Source organism: Mastigoproctus giganteus, chromosome 1 (assembly GCF_048544385.1).
Source record: "Mastigoproctus giganteus isolate SK-2022 chromosome 1, ASM4854438v1, whole genome shotgun sequence".
NCBI lineage: Eukaryota > Metazoa > Arthropoda > Arachnida > Uropygi > Thelyphonidae > Mastigoproctus > Mastigoproctus giganteus.
Genome location: NC_143575.1, coordinates 104,697,322 through 104,716,319, shown reverse-complemented (window position 1 = coordinate 104,716,319; position 18,998 = coordinate 104,697,322). Strand labels below are relative to the sequence as shown.

General features: G+C 34.3%; 1 protein-coding gene across 1 annotated transcript in view; it reads right to left on the bottom strand.

Moving 5' to 3' along the window:
* Positions 1–18,998, bottom strand: part of Arl5 (ADP-ribosylation factor-like 5) — an 88,717-nt gene that overhangs the window by 42,274 nt on the left and 27,445 nt on the right. Inside the window, exons 2-3 of the mRNA XM_090381632.1 lie at positions 17,366–17,426; positions 5,105–5,252 (exon numbers count right to left, since the gene is read on the bottom strand). Of these exons, the coding sequence (XP_090237758.1) occupies positions 5,105–5,252; positions 17,366–17,426 (209 nt within the window). The remainder of the gene's footprint in view (positions 1–5,104; positions 5,253–17,365; positions 17,427–18,998) is intronic.

Below are 18,998 nucleotides of genomic sequence, written 5' to 3'. Positions count from 1 at the left end.
TTAAGTTCCAGTACATACTGCTTTTTCTCCTCTTCAGTTATCTCAGTGACCTTTGTATTATTTACTCGAGCCAGTTTTTTCCTTTCCTTTCCTACATCTATATCAAGTGTACATCTTACCATTCTGTGATCACTTCCAACATTTACCTTATTCAGGACGGTAACATCATTCACAATATATCTTCTGTTAGTGAGGATGAAGTCGATTTCATTAGTTGTTAATCCATTTGGACTCTTCCATGTCCACTTTCTGTTCACCCTTTTCTTGAAAAAAGTGTTCATTACTGACAATCCTTAAGATTCTGCAAATTCCACAAGTCTTTTGCCTCTTTCATTTCTTTCACCAATTCCAAAATTTCCTATAGTTCTCCTTTCTGTGCTGTTTTGTTTTTTTCCAACCTTAGCATTGAAGTTCCCCATAATAATAGTGTAGTGAGTTTTCTGCTCATCTAGAAAACTCTCAATTTCGGTGTACATTTCTTCAACCTCTTCATCATCATGGCTCGATGTTGGTGAATAAATCATTATAACCTTTAGCTTGTACCTCTTAGAAATCTTGAGTATTAGTCCTGACACCCTTGATGATGTACTTTTGAATTCCAAAATGTTTTTTAAATCTTTATGGACAAGGAACCCAACTCCACCTTCACTCCTTTCATTGTTTCCATTGGTGTATAGCAGATTTTCACTTGATAAACTTATAAGTGATTCATTTCTTCTTGTTTCAGCCAAACTAATGATATTCCAATTCACATTTTCTAATACCTTTTCCAGCTCTAATATCCTGTCTTCACCGATGAGTGATCTTACGTTGTAACAGGCCAAGTTCAGTTTCCGTGCATGGCAGCCTGGTCGTACCCAGAGATTCTTAGTACCCTCTGCTTCCACTCTGATCCTTTTTGCTGCCATAAGAGGGGGAGTGAAAGCCGCTGGGGACTGAGGGACATTTGTTTTGTCGTGCTGTCATATGTTGGAGGGTTTGGTCTTTTCCTCTTCACGCTGACCAGGCGTCTTGAAGAGTACCACTCTACACATTCTTTACCACCTAAGTGACGTAACAGGGCTTACCATCAAGAAGGTGTGCATGAGTGGATTTTAGGGAGGTAGGCCAACCGGACTTCTCCTAAATCTTCTGTAATAGAAAGATATTGGATCCATCAGTGTTTTAGACTGAGTGTCTGATAACACACAGGATACCTGTTCCCCTCTAAGCCCCTGATGAACAAGGGGAGCAGTTTCATCAAGATATTTCCACGATGGAAAAGAAGTATAAGGTTGCTGGGATCCTGTAATGATTTGGGATTACTCCTGGTTCCTTGTGAGGGAGAGTAAGCAGGAATACAAGAGAAAATCCCTTAGTAGGAAAAAATTTTTATGGACAATTACAGGTATGCTGATTATATATTAAGTAAGGTAAGCAGAAGCCATTATTAGTCCACTGCAGGATGGAAGCCTAATCAAACAATTCATGTTGAGGGAAATGGACCTAATCTACCACGCTGGTCCAGTGCAGATTGGCAGATCGAACGTATTTAGCAGTCAGGGTCTTGAACCCCGGTCTACTCAAAGAACGTGTGCTACTGCACTCCTGCTCCTGACCACTCGGCTACTATTTTGCAATTATTTATGATTTTTTTTCAAAGTAAATGAGTTATAGAGAACGTATAATTTTTTTTACACTTGTATTACAAACTTGAATTATATGTATATATATCCCTTTATTTTAACATTAAACATTGGTACATCTTTTGATGTAGACGTGAGAGAAACTTTTTATGGTGATTTTCATAATCAGCATGTTTATTTCCTCCAGAATCACACATATTTTCATTGTAGAGGTGTGACAAAAAAATTTTTTGGTTGGCTAGTGCAATTAATGCAAAAAAATTTATAACACAAAAATATATTTAGAATAAATACTTAAGGAGTTAATATTATCAGCTCTCATAATTTTGCTTTAGTACTTTAAAAAGTTTATGCAAGCCCTCTGTCATCTACCAGTTCGTCAATTATGACCAACTGGTGATATGAGAGAGGACTTCTACATGAAAATAAAAAAGCAAACAGCAACATAACTTGAAGATGGCTTCTCTATAATAATAAAATTAAAGAAAACAGTCACATGATTTGAGTGCATGCAACAGTAAGTCTGTTTACCATAAGATATTGATATAAATATCACTCTATTCACTAAGAATGCAAAAAGACAGACTTTAAAAAGCACCTGTTTAAAGGATGGTTGGTTGGTTATTGGAGGTTTAATGGCGCATCAGCATCTAAGGCTATTGTGCGGCACACTGTTTAAAGGAAACGATCTGCTTGAACCCATATTGATATGTACACTATTAAATTACAAAGTACAGTCGGTCCTCGTATAACACATGTTTGCATTACACGAATTCGATCATACATGATTTATAAATAGGGGAACGTTATCTTATATAACACAAACCGAATTCGCTTATACACGATTCGCCTTTGTGTTTACAAGAAATGGCAGTCGAATGCGGAATCACCCCAACTGAACGCAACACGATAGGAACGAAGAAGATTCTGAAAATGTATTTATGTGTTTTATATCAGTGAAGGGGAAACACATTTCACCATAATAACGTAAAAACCAACACAATTCCAGCTATCGGTATAATCGCAAATGCAATTAGATGGAGTTTACTACCAGTTTATAACAGATTCCACTAGCAGAAACGCAACTGGAAATTGTTTTTATTGTTTTATGGTAGTAACCCCCAGAAATGTGCTTTAGTAAAATGTGAGGTGTTAATAGTGTATCTCGGCCTTTACGGTGTTGTTTATTCAGTTGCTACACGCGCGCAGCTTTGTTTCTGTGTATCAAGCATGCCACCTCGTTTGTAATTGTGCTTTATTCCCTAAAAATTAGTAAAATACTTAAAAAGTGTGAAAAGGAAGCGTCCTGGCTAAGACACTGCAGATTCAGAGAGAAAAAAAAAAGAAGCAATATCGATAAACAGAGGTGGACTGGATCAAAAATTCTTACCCGGGAAAATTTGTAGTGGCCTCATACTACGGTTTATGGCCAAAATCACACCGGCCTCCGGCCCAACGTGGTTTCCCCCGTAAGGCTTATGTTGTTGTTGTTGTTTGGTTTTTAGGAGCATTAGCAACTAGGGCCATATTGCTCCGGGATATGCGGTGATCATTCCCTGACCTTTCCGCATCCTCCGTATTTGGTGGTGACGGGCTCGAACCCCGGTCTAATCAAGGAGCGTGTGCTACGCACTGCTGCTCCTTCCCACCTGGCTACGGAGGCGCCCGTAAGGCTTATGGCCAGTCCGCCTCTGTCGATAGAGAAAAAAAATATGAAATTGTGAAACGCTTTGAGCGAAATGAAAGACCATGTGATATTGCACGTGCTACAGACCTAATTGAGGCAACACCGAGAATTACAAAGAATGCGGAGAAAATAAAAACAACTTTCATAGCGGGAACAACTCAAAGTGTAATTAAAATCCATTAGATTAAGACACAAAGAATTGGAAGAGATGGAACGGCTGTCATCTCTTTGGATAGAAAATCAAACAAAAAGCAAGTTTGCTTACGATAGAAGCAAAAGCATTAGCAATATTTTATTACGACTTACGTATTATAATTTATACTTACGTATTATAAAATACGTAAGTATTTTATTACGACTATTTTATTTAATATAATAAATTTTTTAGTATTAAAAAAATACTAAAAGTTCTTTATTATAATATAATAAAAAAATAAATATTTTTTATTATTTATTATATTATAATAAAAAATATATTATTTTTTATTACGTATTTTAATCGTTATAAAATACGTAAGTATTTTATAACGATTAAAATTACCCGATTATTTATTGTGTTTGGTAGTTTTGGTTCCAAATGTGTGTTCAATCTTGGGTGGCCGGCACCTAACCCTACTTTTCCCATAGGGGCTGTTGTTTATATTGCACGATTTTGCATTGCACGAGGGTTTCTAGGAACGCAACTATCGCGCTATACGAGGACAGACTGTACTTAAATAGCAAATTTATAATGCACTGAATGTTTTATAATGACATTATATTGGATTGATGAATAACTGATGTGCAAATTAATAAGTAATATTGAACATTTACAAAATATATTATATGGTAGTATCTCCCCCTTCCCTCTTTATTATCCAGGAGTGGATTAATCATATTGCAGATTAACTGGAGATTTCATGGCCTGCAGAGATCTAAGTTAGATAACAAAGAAAAATATGTTGAATCTGTAACAGATGGTGTTTGTTTACACTTTGCAGTGTTTCTGCAATGACTTTTTTTTTTTTTTGCTTTAAATTCCTTTTCACCTATGCACGATGAGGTAAGGATTTAAAGTATATATATATATAATTTAACATATTCTCACTTCAAATATTAACAGAGTACATCTTCATCAAGTTTAATATTTACTTCAACTTCTCAGAAATCACATCTCCAACCTTGTTTTCTGCATACTCTATGTTTTGTTTTCTGCATACTCTATGCATATTTCAGTAATCATTCAGCTGTATTACTGTACAGCTAATTTTTAACATTCTTCTGAGTTTAAGTTCATGTGAATCCAACTTTATTAAAAACAGAGAAAGGCCATTCTTTCTTTTAACAAAAACTTAGCTCACTAATAAACATGAAAGTGGTGCTAAAGTGTTAACGTTAAATTTAAAGTTGAAATTAAAGTTGACTCTTAAACACTTGGAACAATAAGGAGACACCAATGTCACTGACAAGCTGATACTTCAAATTTTTATAATACTATGTGCCAGGAGGTAAACTAGGGAAAAAGCAAACTTCACTGTTTTCTTCTTAAAAACAATGTTTGTATTTAACTATATCAAATGTCATATTTCATTATACTTTTATAAATGTGAAAAGGTTATGTTTATAAATAAATTTCTTTTTATTACCCTCTATTATTATTATTTATTTATTACACACTTTTTCTTTCATTCAGCAAATTTACTTCATGACAACCCCCTATAATCAGGAGTACTGTAATGGTAACATAGTTACATTTAACAGGATATCTATATCTTGTATACCGAACTATTCTCTCTGAGTATATATAACTTACTTCTGTATTACTATAGTAAGTATTCCATGCTGCTCGTAATGATTCCTGTCCACCTAGATCCCACATTATGAAGTGAACATTTTTCCAAACAACCTCTTCCACATTGCTCCCTATTGTAGGTGACGTATGGACTACCTCATTCATAAGACTACAAAAATAAGAAAAAAGTTATATCCTACTATACTATCAGATATTATACAAGTTTCTATACAGTAATTTGGCAATTCTATTTCAGGCAAATTTAATAAGCGCAAATCATCTCAAAGAAGACTGTGTATAAACCAATTAGAATACATCCTACAATTCCATATAAACAGTTATGATACTATACAAAGAATCTAATAACTGCGGTAGAGAAATTTCAATATTTTACTCTAAAATTGAGTTGAGCTCCCATAATCACATTTCTTCATTACATTTCCACAGTAAATAATATTAATGAAAATCATTACTGCATTTGTACAGCAGGCATAAGTTTTTATTATCCATTAGATTCTTCTTAACAACAGCTGCCTTTTACTACTATTTCTAAAATCCAAATATTAAATCAAAATTTTGCTTGTTATCTTTCTATCTTCCTTTTTTTTTTTTTGCTTTAAGTCTCTTTTCACCTAACCTATGCATGATGAGGTGAGAGTTTAAAGTATATATAACATTTAGCATGTCCTCACTTCAATTATTAACAGAATACATCTTCAACTAGTTTAATATTTACAATAAGCATGACTAGTCCTTAAGTGAAATTATTATAATCAGAGGTGTAATGCTACTTAAAAAAAGGTATCTCCAAGCACATGTGCAGGAGTATGTGCACACATCATCATCAGAACAACACTTACATTATATTACAATACAATAGGTGATAACCCCATTGTAGAGGGAAAAGGCCAGACCACACCTTGAGAACTGCATAGAGGTCTGCAAGCCTTGTTTTTGGCAGGATGTGGATCCTGTAGGAAAGGTTGCAGAGAAGACAAATGAGAAGCACTGAAAACTAGGCATCTGCGACGAGATCTGACTGGGGTATAAGACTTTTAATGGACTGGATAAGAAAAATTTTGATAGCATCCTTACCCTTGTTCAAATAACACATGAAGGGACATAAATTTAAATTGAGGAAGAATGGTAATAGGACAAATGTGCAGAAATTGAGAGAAATTTTGAGCTGCTGCTTTGAAAGACTGTGACTTTACAGAACTTATCCATACACCTAACAGCCCAGATCTAGCCCCCTATGACTATTTCCTGTTTTGAGACACGGCAAGAATAAAGTGCGGATGTTGCTTTGCTGATGATAATGAACTGAAGTCTGCTGTTTCTGCATTCTTTGATGAACAACACAAAGAATTTTATTTGTCAGGTATTTCCTAATTGCCAACAAAATGGAACAAGTGTATTGAAGTTCAGGGAAGTTACACTGAAAAATAAAAACAGATTTTTGCCTCTATCTAATTTCCTTCATAAGTAGGTAGATAATATAAAAGTTTAGAAATCTTATAATACCGTATTGATGGACTAATAATAGAATAGCAATTGCTTAAAAAACGGTACTCACCTTGAATAAATCTGCAGTGGTATATTGAGAAGAGGTGGTTAGTATTTAGGTTGAATTGTTAGCTAAGAAGCTAAGGGGGGAAAATGAAGAAAAACAGAATTTAAAATAAGCGCAAGGAGGTAGAAGTGTACACATCCGATCCTTGGTTGTCATTGAAGGGGGAAGAAGTATTTTGAAAGCTTGAATAAAATAATACAATGAAGCCAATAGTCATTACGAAGGACTTTCATTAAATAATAACGTCTTCAGTTGGCAACTGAATGGGCAGAGAACGCGTGTTGTTTTAAAGGTTTAAGTTTATACTCTCGTGATGCACTTTTTGACACATGGGAAATTTAACCGCGAAAGGTTCCAAGCTGGTGAAAGGTTGAAGGGGAGTTTGGCGTTAATAATTTTAAGATTAGAATGATGTCGACACCATTCAATCACGAGTGCTTCAATATTGAAGAATTCTATAATTAGATTTGAGTTTAATAATGGAAATAGAAGAGACGACGAGAGGGGTGTGATTGTTGGTTTGGGCATGAATTGTGAGTTCTGTACTGGCTTGACTTGTTCTAAAACTGTTGAAATGGTAATATGCACGGGTGTTGGAAGATTTGGAAGAACCGAATTTGGTGGTAGTACTGCCAATGTAACAGGCGTCACAGTTTGGCTGACATTTTATGAGGCATATTATATTATTAAGATCGCTGGTGGATTTAAGTGTGTGTATCTTTATAGGAATTAAAAAAAGATCCTAGTTTATTATAAGCGGAAAAGATGAGAGAAATGTCTGTGTTATTAAAAATACGGCGGAATTGTCCTGCAAGTTCACTATGGTAGGGGAAGATTATATGAGTGTTGGTTTTATTATTGTGTCCGGTTGGATTAATAATTTTATTTTTGGCGGTGGAAATTGTATTTAGGATGAGTTGAGGGGGGTAACCTCTGGCTAGAAATTTTTTGGTAAGGTATTGAAGTTCATTATGTAGGTCATCTTGTGAGGAGCTAAATTTTAAGGCATTGTGAATTTGGTTGTGTAAGACGGCTTTTTTAGTGCTGAGGGGGTGGTGTGAAGAGAAATGTAAGTACTTGCCAGTGTGCATGCTTTTTCTGAAGAACTTTGTGCATAGTTTTGTACCTGTTATATAGAGGGTGAGATTGAGAAAATTGATCTGGTTGTTCATTCCGAATTCAAGGGTGAGTTTTAGCCTGTCATGTACCGAATTAAAGTTTGAAAAAGAGATTGTTAATGATGGGTCTATTGCCTATAATTAGGATGTCATCGGCATAGGGTAAGTATAATTTTATTTCAGAGGGAAAGGGTTGTAAAATTTGTTTCTCGATAGTGACTAGGTAAATTTCGGACAGGGAGGCAGAAATGCCTAGGCCCATTGGTAACCCGAATGTTTGTTGGAAAATTTTATTGTTAAATCTAAAATACCTGCCATCTAATAAAAGTGTGGTGAGTTCAAGAATATGGTCGACAGAAAGGGAAGTGCGTTTGGCTAAAGTTTGGTGTATAAGGCGCCATTTATCAGGATGTTGATCGAGTTTGGATTGGAGTTCTACTGTACAGTCTTTAATTGGATAACGTTGATCTTTAATGGCAAAGTTAAACCGTATTCTAGGCCGGAGAGTGTAATGGATTTGGAAGAAAGGTTGACGGTAGATATTTTTGGGGCGGTTCTTGATGTGAGGGTGTTCCATTTTTTGATGTGTCTCTGTTCTATGCTTTGGGTGATGGCATTGATATGTGTATTATTGTAATTAATAAACTCTGTCCATGCATGGGGTGACATATCTTTTTTAAGGTGGAATCTTAATTGGTGTATGCTGTTTAGAAGATTATATTTTTTGTTGAATCTCTTCTTAAGTTCTTCTCGTACGATCATAATGGATGTGCGGATATTTTTTGCAATTATTCTTAGGGAGAAGGTGGGCAAATTTGGGAATAATGTTATTATTAAGACATTTTTGAAGGAAGGTGATGTGTAATTTATTAGAGAAATATTTAATGAGTATTTTGGAGAGTTGTATTTTTTTAATCGGACATGTCTAATAAAGCCATCAGGGAGAGAATAAAAATAGAAATTAAGGAAAGGGAGATGAAAATTTACGAAGACAAAAGAACGGTGCAGATGAGGTGTTGGATGAGACGTTAAAGATATCTTTGGATTGACAATATAAAAGTTTAGAAATCTTATAATACCGTATTGGTGGACTAATAATAGAATAGCAATTGCTTAAAAAAAACGGTACTCACCTTGAATAAATCTGCAGTGGTATATTGAGAAGAAGTGGTTAGTATTTAGGTTGAATTGTTAGCTAAGAAACTAAGGGGAAAAATGAAGAAAAACGGGATTTAAAATAATATACACACATACTTATTCCACCAGCGATCTTAATAATATAATATACCTCATAAAATGTCAGCCAAACTGTGACGCCTGTTACATTGGCAGTACTACCACCAAATTCGGTTCTTCCAAATCTTCCAACACCCGTGCATATTACCATTTCAACAGTTTTAGAACAAGTCAAGTCAGTACAGAACTCACAATTCATGCCCAAACCAACAATCGCACCCCTCTCGTCGACTCTGCTATTTCCATTATTAAACTCAAATCTAATTATAGAATTCTTTAATATGAAGCACTCGTGATTGAATGGTGTCGACATCATTCTAATCTTAAAATTATTAACGCCAAACCCCTTCAACCTTTCACCAGCTTGGAACCTTTCGCGGTTAAATTTCCCATGTGTCAAAAAGTGCATCACAAGAGTATAAACCTTTAAAACAACACGCATTCTCTGCCCATTCAATTGCCAACTGAAGATGTTATTATTTAATGAAAGTCCTTCGTAATGACTACTGGCCTCATCGTATTATTTTATTCAAGGTTTCAAAATACTTCTTCCCTCTTCAATGACAACCAAGGATCGGATGTGTACACTTCTACCTCCTTGCGCTTATTTTAAATTCCGCTTTTCTTCATTTTCCCCCCTTAGTTTCTTAGCTAACAATTCAACCTAAATACTAACCACCTCTTCTCAATGTACCACTGCAGATTTATTCAAGGTGAGTACCATTTTTTAAGCAATTGCTATTCTATTAGTAGGTAGATAATTTATTGCACACACCTTGTATAGTAATTTCAAAACGTGCACTGCTAATCTCTGTACAGCACTGCTGCCTGTAATCAGAAATAAATGTCATATGAAATCTTTGATCCTGGGTGGGGGGGGAGAGAATTTAAACTTGCTCAATTTCCCATTATCCAGTCCAGACCATAGCTTCTTGAGGAATTTAAAGGTGAGGAATGTAAGTTTATGGTGAAACTACAGATAGGAAAATGAGACTACATTAACATCTGAGATTTCATTGGAATTAGAAACCGACCAACACATCTCCACAATTCATCTTGCTGAAATCTAATCACAACTCATCAAACTCTGGAATAGAGCTAATCAATAACCCTGATCTCACACAACAAAGAATACAGAAATACTGGTTTAAGAAAAAATGTCTTTGTGTAAAACTATAATTACAGTGCTTTTTGAAAAATTAATTATTAATCAGTGAAACTAATTTTCAATCTTGTTTTGTCACCTTTCCTCATACAGGCTCCAATATATATTTGATTTGAACATTAGATCCAACGTATTTGATTTGTACATTAGATCCAACAGGGGAACCCCAGAACAGAATAGTTTCTGTTCTTCTGGGGTTTCCCTGTTGGATCTAATTTATTCAACATAACATTATTAAAAATTATTATTGATTTGTTTGAATATTAGGAGGCATTACAGTGGAGCTCTCATTACGTAAATTTCTGATATCATTAAACGATTTAGCAAAGTTTCTTTATCCATAACTTGCTTTTATAATATCTGTTGAGTTTAATGAAATATATGGTATAAAATAAAGAATAAAATAGCAGGATATCACCTATTGAGAAGTGCTCCTCTTGCAATGATTTAACTAAAAATACATAAGAATGAATAAGGTCACACATAAGACCTGTTTTTCCATTCGTCCTTCTCTTGATTTTCAGCCATTTACCATTATTACAGCTAATGACTTGTCCGAGATAAGTACAGTATAAAAATCCACCTTTTCAATTCCTGCTCCCTCAATGATTATATCTCTTTCTGTAGCATACTTATTTATCATTACTTTTGTTTTAGCCATATTCATCTTTAGTCTGAAATCCTTACTAACTCTGCAAAACTGATTAAGATTTTCTTCTAATTCTTCGGGATTGTGGCTTAAGATCACAATGTCCTCCGCAAATGGTAGATGGTTTAGATACTCTCCTTTCACATTAACTCCTTTCTGTGACTAGTCTAATCTTCCGAAAGCTTCCTTAACGGTGACAGTAAACAACTTTGGAGATATTGTGTCTCCTTGTCAAATTCCTTTCTCAATTTTAAATTTGTTACTGTCTTTGTTTAGTCTAATAAAGGAGGTAGTGTTCTCATAAATTTTCTTCAAAATCATAATGTATAGGCTATCTATGCCCTGTCTTTCCAGTGCCTGAAACATTGCCTTACACTGTATGGAGTCAAATGCCTTTTCATAATCCATAAATGCCAAGCATAATGGTGTTTTATATTCATTTGCTTTCTCCATTAACTGCAACATTATGTGAAGGTGATCCGTAATTGAGAATCCTGTCCTAAAGCCAGCTTGCTCTTTTGGTTGATTCTCATCAAGTATTCTTTCTAATCTGTTAGTAATGACCCTTGTGAACAACTTGTTGTTGTTGTTATTTGGTTTTTAGGAGCATTAGCAACTAAGGCCATATTGCTCCGGGGATATGTGGTGGTCATTCTCTGACCTTTCTGCATCCTCCGTATTTGGTAGTCACGGGCTCGAACCCGGGTCTTGAACAACTTGTAGATGTGGGACAACAAGCTAATTGGTCTATAATTTCCGATTTCTGATTTATCTCCTTTCTTATGCAGCAAAATTAGGATTGCATTATTCCATTCCCTAGGCATAATGCCTTTCCTAATGTATTTTGTGAAGAGACTTGCCAGTTTCTGAGTCATATCTCTTCCTCCCAATTTTAACAATTCTACGGTAACTCCATTTTCACCCGGAGCTTTCGGATTCTTCATTTTCTTCAATGCATGTTCTACCTCATCAGGAAGGATACTGGGTATGCTGTATGTGTTGCTAATTCGTAATCCATCTACCCCACTGCTGGCCTCATTCCCTCACTCCTTATATAATTCTTTATAGTAGTCTTCTGCTATTTGAATTATGCCTTCTCTGCTATTTATAAGTACATCATCACTATTCTTCAGATTTAGTATTATCTGTCTTTCTGTATTACTTAAATCAGCAGCTCATGGCTGCTGATTTCAGTCCTTTGTTTTCCCTTAATGTTTGTTCTACTTTTCTTGTGTTAAATATGCTTATGTCCTCTCTGAGTCTCTTTCTAATGGATTTGCATAACTCAGTATATGCAAATTTGTCCTTGTCAGTGTTTATCTTGCACTTCATTTGTCGCCTTCAGTTCATCATGACAGGTGTTTCTTGGCTAATTTTTTCTTCTTTGGATTTCTTTTTACCTATTGGTTTCTCAGGCCTTATCACTTTCAGAAAGTTGTATTCCTCATCGATATCTTAGTCCTGAAAGGTCTGCAGAAGCTCAAACTTGTCTTAAGTTCCAGTACATACTGCTTTTTCTCCTCTTCTGTTATCTCAAAGACCTTTGTATTATTTACTCGAGTCAGTTTTTTCCTTTCTTTTCTTACATCTTTTTCAAGTGTGCATCTTACCATTCTGTGATCATTTCCAATATTTACCTTGTTCAGGACAGTAACATCATTCACAATATATCTTCTGTTAGTGAGGATGAAGTCAACTTCATTAATTGTTAATCCATTTGGGCTCTTCCATGTCCACTTTCTGTTCACCCCTTTCTTGAAAAATGTTCATTACTAACATTCCTCAAGGCTGTAAATTCCACAAGTATTTCACCTCTTTCATTTCTTTCACCAATTCCAAAATTTCCCTTTCTGCACTGTCCTGTCTCTTTCCAACCTTAGCATTGAAGTCCCCCATAATAACGGTGTAGTGAGTTTTCTGTTCATCTAGAAATCCCTTGATTTCAGTGTACAGTCGTGCCCCGTTAATCACTGATTCAATTACCCGCGGTTAACCACAGGAAGGGAAAAAAAAACTTAACACACACTACTCGCGTGTCCAATACTTCCCTTTATTTTTTACGATGCCGATTTTAAATCGAAAAGCTTTCCTTTATTTTTTACAATGCCGTGTATTGTTTGGTCACCAACATTATAATGGTTCTTTAAAGATTTAATGGATGCACTGTTTTCAAACTTTTGAAAAATTTCAAGCTTTTGTTTAATTTGAAAGCACAACTCTTGCATTTGCCCATCATTTTTGCGATTTCTAAATAAAAAAAAAAAAAATAGTTACTATAAAAAAAAATTCCGACATCCCTGACATAAATAACGAAACAAAATTTATCCTTTTGTGGTGCAATGGAATACAACAATCGACGCAATGCACTAAATCAAACTAAACATTTGGTCTCTTTTTTTTTTTTTTTTTTTTTTTGAGCGGTAGGTGTGAAGACAGCAGGGGGGTTGCAAGATAATAAGTACACTAACTCCCAGTGACAACTTATAACAGCAATTTTTGTCCCTTATTTACGACTTGCAAAATATCTGTTTATACTTATTCTAGTTTACTTGAATTTTATGATTTCTGGTTGATTTTTTTTTTTTTTTTTTAATTTGGAATCTTGAAGTGTCCCGGTTAATCCAATCCCAATAAATCAAGAGTCTGCTGTACTTTATTATTACCATATTTAATGTTGGTAATGTCTTACTGTGTGTTTAATTTATCAATTAAACTTTATTATACGTATGTATGGACAAGAAAATCACGTTATATGTGGGGTCAGCAGGTGTTCGCTTATATCCATGGTTTCAGCCATCCACAGTAGGTCTTGGAACGTATCCCCCACAGATATGGGGATCTTACTGTACATTTCTTCAACCTCTTCATCGTCATGGCTCAATGTTAGTGCATAAACCTTTATAACCTTTAGTTTGTACCCCTCAGAAATCCTGAGAAGCAGTCTTGACACCTTTGGTGATGTACTTTTGAATTCCAAAATGTTGTTTTTATATCTTTATGGACCAGAAAGCAAACTCCACCTTCACTCTTTTCACTGTTTCCATTTACTATACTGAAAACTTCCAATTCTATTTGATTAATACCTATTTATCAGATTTTCCTAATTATAATATAAAAGTTTTAAACAAATGTCAGTTTCTGTGGTTTGATTTTTATTCATAAGCCTGTTGTATGCTAAAATCTCTTGTGAAAGTGGTAAAAAACTACCACTTTCATATTAAAATCCTTAAAGGCTATAAGACTGAAAATTTGTTATGAGCTGTTCTTTAACATGCCAAGGTGTATTAGCTAAAATGTCTACAAAGGAAATGAACAGAAGTAAAGTACTTCTCTCTACATCTGAATAAACTTATTTAAAAAATAATTAATTCACTTTAATTAACAGTTATTAAAATGAATAATAGTTATTTCATCTTTTATCCATTGTCTAACCATTTTTTTTAAAGACAAAAGGCATTCAATCAGTTATCTATCTTGACTATAAATGAGCTAGTGAGAATCAGTGAAGTAAGTAAACAATTTTAAAATATACCTTACACCCGCCTACATATTCCTTAACCATGCTTCCTTTTATTCTGCAAGTAAATTCAGTCATTAATTCCACAAGTGACCACAGAGAGCAGCACACCATTATCACACTGAATGAAATTAAAAACTGTTCAGAAAGAGTGGTGTAAGTCAGTGCTGGCTATGTAAACATCATAAAAACAGTACTAGTTCTGACTGAGAAAATTATGTTAATGCATTGCTGCAATTATTTTCCACAGACAATTTTAAACTTCTAAAGTTTAGTAAAACAATTTACATTGCATTTAAATTACTATTAGTAAACATTTTTGGATAACCAGAGGATTAGTAATATTCATATTATTTCAAGCGTAGTTTTACTATTGTGGGCATCTGTGAACAAAAAGTGTTAAAACTGATACCAGCTTCTCTTTTAAAAAGAGAAGATGGTATCAGTTGTTCACAAGAAAAAATTTATTATCTTTAAAATTCACACTGAAGAGTTTTTTTCTACAACATCCTTAGAAAAGGGAGCATTATTAGGCAAAATGAAAACAAAGAATTATAATGGATACAATATGAAAGAAAGAAAAAAAAAAAACAGAAAAACAACTTTTTAAATTCTTTATAAGACCTTTTAAGATTTTTTGGATTTTCAAATTTTGAACTTGAAAGATATGGCGTGCTTTTGAATTTAAAAGCTAACTAAAAGTATTATCAATTATCTCAAAGAAAAATTATACCAAACAAAACAAGTCATGAAAATGAAGAAAAAGAATGTGATGGAACTCTTGTAATTTATTTCTCTTGTGGCACACCCACTGAAAAAGCAGATGAGGTGAATTTAGACGTACATGAAGAATAGGTTTTTAAACCTATTCTTCATGTACGTCTAAATTCTTAATGTTGGTAATGTCTTACTGTGTGTTTAATTTATCAATTAAACTTTATTATACGTATGTATGGACAAGAAAATCACGTTATATGTGGGGTCAGCAGGTGTTCGCTTATATCCATGGTTTCAGCCATCCACAGTAGTAAATTCTTTCTAAAGGCATGAAGAACATGCCTTTAGAAAGAATTTATGTTATGTTTTCCTTTCTATTACATTCAAAAATATTTTTGTTTGCTTTTATTTGTTTGAGATAAGCAAACATCCTTAAATATAATACTCACGTAAGTTATTTTCCATTCAGCAAATGTAAATTTTTCCGATGCTTTTAATTTTAGTAATCTTCTATGATGTTTCAACTCTTACTATAAACAATGACAGTTACTAAGATTTTTCATCATATTCCTTGAATTTTCTGTGATGAGGTATTATCCTTTTCTAACCTTTGAAAATGAAGAGATTTCATCATGTTTCTTGATTTTTCTGTGATTAAATTCTAAAAATGATAAAATACTCAACATACGAAATATCTGACTTATGCCACTCTGATTGTCTCACTAGCCCATATATGCCTGTTATATATAAAAAAAAAAAAATCTTTACTTTTATTATACTCTCATATATGTCTTTCTTATTTGTGCATGTCCAGCTCAATGCAGTGAACTATGAAATAAGAAAACAGATTTAAAGTATTCAGCACAAAGGAAAACATGGGTATCATGAAATTGGAGCATTGGGCTATCATCATATTTTGATGATTTTCATGAATGTATGAAAGCTGTTTATGGTAATGCTTCACCATCTGAATACTAAATAAGAAATTTAAAAGAGGTTGGGAATCCACAGATGACCACCTGCACAGAGCAACCAACGGGAAAGGAACAGGGAAGATGGAAACTGACATGAAGTATCCTGCTTCTTCATGGCACTATGCTGGTTCTGTACACAATTCTCATATAGCAACTTCTGCTCTGAGAGATTCCAGGAGTTAATCCACCTGTCCTATAGAACCAGATATGGAACTCAGTAATTGTTTCTTCTTCAGAAACACCTGGGCATCAATTTTCAAGTGAAGATTTTTTTTTTTTTTTTATGTAAACCCCAAACACAAGAGGTGTTAGAACCTATAGTACTTAGTACCGTGCTTGGTTTGGAGGTTGAGAAGACGAAAGAAGATATTTGTTGACATTGGACTTAACTTCTGTAGACTGTAATTTTCAGGAAATACGTATGAAGGAAGGTTGTTCCAAAAAACAGCAGTTGAATGAATAAACGAGGAAGATGAAAAGTTGGTTCTGTGAGTTTGAAGTTGGACAGTAAATGGATGTTGGCTGGTGGCGGCACGTGTTCGGACTGTTTTGAAAGAGAGAGCAGGAATTACAGAAGCTAATTCAGAAGAACAGTGCCCATGGAAGTATCTGTAGAAGAGGCATGCAGCAGAAACAGTACGTCTATGAGACAGCGAGTGCAGAGACTCTGTTAGAGATGAGTCATTAATTAACTTAACTGCCCTCTTCTGAATGGAATCAAGAAGCCTGAGAGAGGTTTTGGGGGCACCACTCCAGATGTGGGAACAATATTCCATGGCAGGGCGGATTTGCGATTTATACAGAGTGAGCAGCTGTTTGGAAGAAAAGTAACGCTGAGAGCGAAAGAGAAAACCAAGTTTTTTAGATGCAGAAGAAGAATATTTGTAATGTGCTTGTGCCAAGAGAGATTAGAAGATCTCAAGGAAAGAGACTTGAGATCTCAAGGAAACTGTAATTGGCTTTTTCAGAGAAAAGGGTTTTCTCTATGTCCTCAAAATGGAGGACATGTTCTGAACTCAAGGAATTGCATAGTGAGAAAAAAAAAAAAAAGGATATGTTATTATTTTATTACTGGGGTAGATCACTTTTGGAGCAACCCTTGTATAATTCAAAGGGAAAAGTGCTTTACTTCAATTTATTTCCTTTTATTAGTATTCATATGTCACAGGATCACTGAATATACTTAAATGTGTATCACAAAGTAAATGTGACAACTAGGATTGTTACTGGCCATTGCCAGATCCAAAATAATAAATCACACAACTTAAATGGAAAACTGACTTAGTTATGCATTTCAGTAAATATATAAACAGTACTCAAACATAATACTTACAACTGGTAGAGAATGGTTGTCTTGCCTGCATTGTCTAGGCCCACAATAACTATCTTGTGTTCTGAAATGAAATTAAAAAAAATAATGATAAAATAAGCTGATTGATCTAGTGTGTTCAAGGTGTGATCAAAAAATAAGGTTATTGAATAAACTTAACAGTATTTATGTTCCCAATCTGACATTTTGAAATGGTTACGGTTACTTTTTTTTTAATGGTGACTCAGCATCTCAAGCCATTCTGCACCACTGTACGATGTCTATAGAAGGATATGTTTATTTGGCCAATTTCTACATTGTTCTGTCTAAACAAACCCAGATGAACTCAAAGAACACTGTAAATCTTTTGTATGGAGGTAATGAACTACAGCCCGAGTAAAGAGGCCTTTAACAAGTTTTCTGTCTCTGATGAAATTCAAAAGGTGAACAAGTGAAAAAAAACAGCAAAACTACTACTCCATATGGAGAACATTTCGTAATATTATATTTTTTGTTTCTAGGGTAAGCACCTGTTTCTTCAGTGACTCAAATTAACTGAATATACCAACTATCCCTAGCTCTGGATGCTACATAACAAACAATAGCTCTCATCTTTCCAGAAAAGAGCCAGCACTCAATGCATCACAGTTGTAGATCATAAGTGCATGCTATTTTTAGGTACATTAGTATATATCCATAATGCACCTATTATCTTCAGTGTCCATTAATCTGCATGTGTGTGTCCATTCAGATGGAAAAACCTGACTCCCATCGGACACATTTCCATGAAAATTTTCATAGCAGTTTTAAATTTTAAAAAGCATTGGTATTTTTTATATTTTACATTTAAAAAGGCCTAAAGGGCCATTCCAAATTTCATTAAAATCACCCAACAGAAATCATTACTGTTTGTCGGTCTGCCTGTAATAACTCAACTTCCAGTGCATGGATTTTCATTTTCATGAAACTCTGTTTTGGCCTTTTATAAAGAGTTGTTGACTCTTCCCAAATTTAATTAAAATCACACCTAATTAAAATCACACCAACTCTGGCAACTATTTATTTATTTTTCATAGCTATCACACTATCCATATATTATACATTGTAGTGAAGCACTGGATATTATGATTGTTGCCATGTGCTGATTGGAAGAATGAATGGGAAATTCAATGGCAGATGCCAAGGAACAAAATTTGACTCACACAAGTCGTTGATAACAGATGGCACACAGAATGAGCACAGTGCATTTTTCTCTTTGAGCAACCATTCAATCAACAGCTACAAAAACAGTCCCCTTGCCAGCAACAGGTCAAGAATATTCCGTTTGTTATTAGGAGTTATAACAGCATGACATTTAAACTCAGTCTTATACGTTTCTCTATGCATATGATTATACACAAGTGAGTAGAACAATAAAAATATACAAATGGATGAACCTGCATCTACATCAAAGAGAAAAACAGAGAAAGGTATCATTTTGATTAAATGATAAACTAAATATACAAATCAAGCAAGCAAGCAACAAAAACACACTAGTATAATAATAGATTTTCAAAACAATTCATAAAAAAGATTTAAAGTCCAGCAAAATATAAACAACTCCAAGTTATTCTCTGGACCAATTTGATTGTGATTTCATAACAAAAGCAATCTACAA